This window comes from Phyllostomus hastatus, unplaced genomic scaffold, assembly GCF_019186645.2.
Source record: "Phyllostomus hastatus isolate PE091 unplaced genomic scaffold, TTU_PhHast_1.1 phas_contig_64, whole genome shotgun sequence".
Classification (NCBI taxonomy): domain Eukaryota; kingdom Metazoa; phylum Chordata; class Mammalia; order Chiroptera; family Phyllostomidae; genus Phyllostomus; species Phyllostomus hastatus.
This window is the reverse complement of record NW_025333928.1, coordinates 9130463-9135493: the sequence shown is the minus strand read 5'-3', so window position 1 is coordinate 9135493 and position 5031 is coordinate 9130463. Positions and strand designations below refer to the sequence as shown.

General features: G+C 55.7%; 1 protein-coding gene across 3 annotated transcripts; it reads left to right on the top strand.

Annotated features, from left to right (window-relative positions):
* The first annotated feature begins 623 nt into the window (after positions 1 to 623).
* On the top strand, positions 624 to 5031 carry ZNF48 (zinc finger protein 48). Of its 3 annotated transcripts, none has more exons than XM_045849091.1 (3): positions 624 to 1126; positions 1285 to 1377; positions 2462 to 5031. In XM_045849091.1, the coding sequence occupies exons 1-3, from the start codon at positions 1108 to 1110 to the stop codon at positions 4243 to 4245; spliced, it is 1896 nt and encodes a 631-aa protein (XP_045705047.1). In that variant the 5' UTR covers positions 624 to 1107; the 3' UTR covers positions 4246 to 5031. The 3 variants fall into 3 exon arrangements, with proteins under 3 accessions (XP_045705047.1, XP_045705044.1, XP_045705045.1); XM_045849088.1 differs by having other exon boundaries at positions 625 to 1126; positions 1285 to 1410; XM_045849089.1 differs by having other exon boundaries at positions 626 to 1092; positions 1285 to 1410.

Genomic DNA, 5031 nt, shown 5'->3' with positions numbered 1-5031 from the left:
AAACAGGGATTAATGTTCCAGCCTCTCCAGGCTTGGTTTCTGCAGGGCTGTCGACCTGTCCCCTAGTCTCCCCATGGCCTCTTTGTGTCTTTGCTTGTTTCATTGTCTTTGTTCCTCTGCCTCTAAACCTGTTTCTCTCGACTCCTGGCTTTTTCATGCAGCCCTCTGACTCAGCTTCAATGAGTTTTTATCTATCTCTTATCTGTTTCTACATCTCTGTCTCGGGCAGTTCAGGTTTTTTTGGTCTGCCTCTGTCTCGTCTCTCTCAGCCTTTGCATCTTCTCCGACTCAATGCTCTCAGGTTACGATTTTGAGTCTCTGGTTCAGGGGCTCCGTTCTGGAACCCAGATCTGAATCTATCTGCCCGCCTCTCCTTAGAGGCGTCCCGATTAGCATTCGCCTCTAACCTCTTCAACTTCGGTCGCTCCCCTTCCCCAAGCCCATCCCCCACGTGGGGCCTCAGCTTCCCCAGCCAGCCCCGCTTTTGTTTCCTTAGTCTCGCTTGGCCCCGCTTTGTTTCCTGCGTCTCAGAGCCCCGCCTCCGCCCCCCCGTCTGAGGTCTCTGCCGCCCTTTGTCTGCCTGGGTCTTTCCCCCGACCCCCTTCCCTGGGACCATCTTTAGATCTCTTTGTCTCTCCAGGTCTGGGTGTTTGGCATTGTCAGCGGACCCCACAGGTCCGCGCCGGTGGCCCAACACAGCTACAACTAGGCACAGTCTTCGGCCCTCATTGCCCAGCTCCAGCCCAGGAGGCACACGGTTAATACCACTGAGTTCGCGCCGTCGTCCTGGGCTTAGAGTAGCCCTCCTCGTGGCACACGGCCACCCACCGACCACCGAGCTGAGGCGGACGGGTCGGGGGCCCCTAACGGCGTGCAGCTCCTCCAGGTCCTAGAGCGGCTCGGTGGGGCCCAGCTCTTCCGCTTCCCGTCCCCGCCCACGGCAGCAGCCCTAGGGACACTTGGGGCCGAGACCCCCTCCCACCCCCGGTGGAACGCGGAGACTGCATCCTAGAGCTGTCGGTGGCTCAGGCACCCAAGCCTCGCCAAGGAGCTCCGGAGAGCACGGGGTGGCGGAGCCGGAGGCGGCGGGAGGTGAGGGATGGCTGCATGCCGGAAGGAGCAGCAGGTGCAGGAGCGCGGGCTGATGGGGTGGGGGCACTGGGAACCGCGCCCTGCACCTTGGACCCAGATGCTGCCCAGTGCTCACGCCAGCCAGCAGAGGGGGCAGGGCACGGGCCGCTTATGGCTGTGTGACCGAGGGATTGTTTCTGTCCCCTTACTCAGGTGGCGTGCCGGTGATGGAGCGCGTGGTGGAGCCATGGGATCCAGATCTCCATGGCCGGGAGGGAAGGGAGCAGCTGAGAGGTGCCCGAATAGGTGAAATCCGCGGCGATGTGCCACCTTGTGCAGGTAATAGCGGGGTGAGGAGTGCGATGCTGGGCTCCAGAAAAATCGGTAATGAACTGCACTTACAGGAGATGGGGAGGAGAGCAATAACCGACTGGGGAGTCAGTGTTTCTGCATCTACTGTGCACCAGGCCGGGAAGGGAATCATCTCAAGGACTCTGCCCCACCTCCCCAACAACGTCCTTACTGCCTCTGCCCTACTTCAGGCCTCATTGTGCCTCATCAGGCAGTTGCAACAGCCTTCTCTCAACCCTCTTCTTTCCAATGATGCACTCTGCAGCCACGCTGATCCTAGTCTAGGTCTAATCAGGTCTTCCCTCCCTAGCTCCCTTCTGCCCAGCAATTAAGAGCCTTAGCCTAGAGTTCAGTTCAGCCCCTAGTCCCAACATCCCTTTCTAGCTTTATCCTCCAGTCCTCTCCATGGTTTACTTTTTTCTTGCTGTGAAAGCCTGTTCCTATATCCTCATTTTCTCTCTCTTTTGTAGCAGCATAGTTATTCTGAGCCCACATGTATAATTAGTTTTGCTTTACCTTATCTGTCCTACCAGCCCTAAGCATCTTAGGGGATAGGTATGTGTCTCAGGTAAACACCAGGGTGACTGTGGTAATAAATTACAGAATGGGCTAATATAAAGAGATAATTGAAATAACAAATAACAGGTTTTTCAAATAGAGATAATATAATGTAGTAGCTAACACAGACTTGGGGATCAGACAGACCTGAGTTAGAAACCTGGCTTTACTACTTTATAACCTTGAGCAAATGACTTAAGCTCTCTGAGTCTCCAAATGAGGATAGTAATAGTATTACCTCCTAGGATAGTTTGCAAGTGTTCAGTAATGCTTAGTTCAGTGATTGACACATATTAGGGGCGGGGTAAAAAGAAATCACTATCACAAATGAGAGGCACAGGCAATAGTAAGTTCTTTAGAAGTTCAGAGAAGAGAGAGAGATCCTTGTGACCACAGATTGTCAAGGAAGCCTCTGGGGAGGTTGCAGCGGAAGATGAGCTGAGCCTAAGGACAGGTCTACAACTCCCTTTTCTTTCCCCAGGTCTAGAGGGTGAGCATGTGGAGATGTCTCAGACGGATGAGTTTGAACATACCCCACAGGAGGATGACTTGGCATTCAAGGAAGAAGATTTGGCCTCAGGTCATGAAATAGGAAATGCCTCTCTCAAACCCCAAGGCATCCAGACATGGGATGACTTGTGGGTCCAGAGAGAGGCGCCAGGGAAACCTCAGGCTAGAGACAGAGGCTCCCAGCTCCTGGGAGAATCACGCTGGGGCCAGGCTAGTGATCGGGCTGCTGTGTGTGGCGAATGTGGCAAAAGCTTTCGGCAGATGTCGGATTTGGTGAAACATCAGCGGACACACACAGGGGAGAAACCCTACAAGTGTGGGGTCTGCGGCAAGGGCTTTGGGGATAGCTCTGCCCGTATCAAACATCAGCGAACTCATAGTGGTGAGAAGCCCTACCGAGCTCGACTGCCAGCGCAGGGTCCCCCAAAGATTCCTCGGTCCAGGATCCCTGCTGGCGAGCGCCCCACTATCTGCGGTGAATGTGGCAAGAGCTTCCGGCAGAGTTCTGACTTGGTGAAACACCAGCGAACACACACGGGTGAAAAGCCCTACAAGTGTGGCATCTGTGGCAAGGGCTTTGGAGACAGTTCTGCCCGCATAAAGCACCAGCGGACACACCGTGGGGAGCAGCCCCCCCGGCCCATGGTGCCCGGACGGCAGCCCTCTCGTGCAGCCACGGCAGCTGCACAGGGACCGAAAGCCCAGGACAAGCCATATATTTGCACTGATTGTGGCAAAAGATTTGTGCTCAGCTGCAGCCTTCTGAGCCACCAGCGTAGTCATCTGGGACCCAAACCTTTTGGCTGTGATGTATGTGGAAAGGAATTTGCCCGGGGCTCAGACTTGGTGAAGCACCTGCGGGTGCACACAGGAGAGAAGCCCTATCTCTGCCCTGAATGTGGCAAGGGCTTTGCTGACAGCTCTGCCAGGGTCAAGCACCTCCGCACCCACAGTGGCGAGAGGCCACACGCCTGCCCGGAGTGTGACTGCACCTTCAGCCTCAGCTCCACCCTTCTCCGCCACCGCCTGACTCACATGGAGCCCCAGGACTTCAGCTTCCCAGGCTACCCTCTGGCTCCCCTGATCCCCAGCCCACCGCCCAGCTCAAGTCCACCCCCACCTCCTCTTGGTACCAATCCCCCACTAACACCTCGAAGCCCTTCACACTCAAGTGATGGGCCTTTTGGGTTGCCTGGCTTGGAGCCACAGGCTGGGGAGCCACCCCCACCACTAACAGGTGACAAGCCCCACAAGTGCCCTGAGTGTGGCAAGGGCTTCCGCCGAAGCTCGGACCTGGTGAAACACCATCGTGTGCACACGGGGGAGAAACCCTACCTCTGCCCTGAATGCGGCAAGGGTTTTGCTGACAGCTCAGCCCGAGTCAAACATCTCCGCACCCACCGAGGTGAACAGGCTCGGCCGCTACCACCATCCACACTCCTGAGGCCATATAACTCCCCAGGCCCAGCCCCCATGGCCCCTCGACCCCGAGTCCGGGCCCAGCCCTCTGGACTCAGCCAGCCCCATGTGTGTAGCTTCTGTGGGAAGGAGTTCCCCCGGAGCTCAGATCTAGTCAAACACAGGCGCATACACACTGGGGAGAAGCCGTACAAGTGTGCAGAGTGCGGCAAAGGTTTTGGTGACAGTTCTGCACGTATCAAGCACCAGCGTGGGCACCTGGTCCTGAGGCCCTTTGGGACTGGGGATGGTCTGGCGAGGTCCATCAAGGAGGAGCCACCAACAGGACTGGAATGATGGGGTACAGGGAGGGTGGAGGCCCAGGAAATCCAAGGGGTAGCACTTGCCTAAGTAGGGAAGAAAGGGCCTGGGAGGTGGTGGGAGGGAGAAGGAAAGCAGGTGGGAGGGGAAGAAATGGGAGAAAGGAGTGAATAGATGGAGATTGGAGACAATGACCTTGAAGCTCAGGAAACTGTCCCAGCTGGGCTCAGTAAGGGCCTTGCCAGTGTGGTTTATACCCTCAGCTTCTAGAACACTGCCTAGTACACAGTAGGTACTCAATAAATACTTGTCGAATTAATAAACTGGTCTTAACCTAAGGGCCCTTAAAGAACCCTAAATTTCTGCTGCCTCTTAATCTGTGAAGAACTGATCCCTCCCAACCTTGTCCCAGAAGACCAGCATCCTGATCCATGGTTTGTTTCACCCTTATGAGCTGCAAAAAAGACTTGGAATTCAGGGTGACAGAATTAGGCAGGGGCATCTCGATCATCCTTCTGATGAGAGTATTGATGTATGGCAGGCTGTACCCAGCCTCAGGCCACTGGACATGGTCTTAGCCAGGAAGGGAACTCTTGGTCAGAGGCCAGACCTACCTGTCCTAGGGGACCCCAACCCACCCTGACACCTGGACACTGGCACAATAGACCAGAGACAGCAGAAGGCACACTACTCTGTTCTACATGCTAAGCCCAGGTCCTGGTGCACATCAGCAGAGCGAAAGTGAGAGGGCAGGACTGGAGTAAGGAGAAGCCAGGGAAGCTCCAAGGTCAGACAGCCACATCATGTGTCTCCTTGCCAATA

Bases quoted from the DNA above. Each gene is read 5' to 3' on its own strand.
- ZNF48 (XM_045849088.1), top strand. The intron at 1,411-2,461 runs GTAATAGCGGGG...TTCTTTCCCCAG, and splicing joins CGATGTGCCACCTTGTGCAG to GTCTAGAGGGTGAGCATGTG.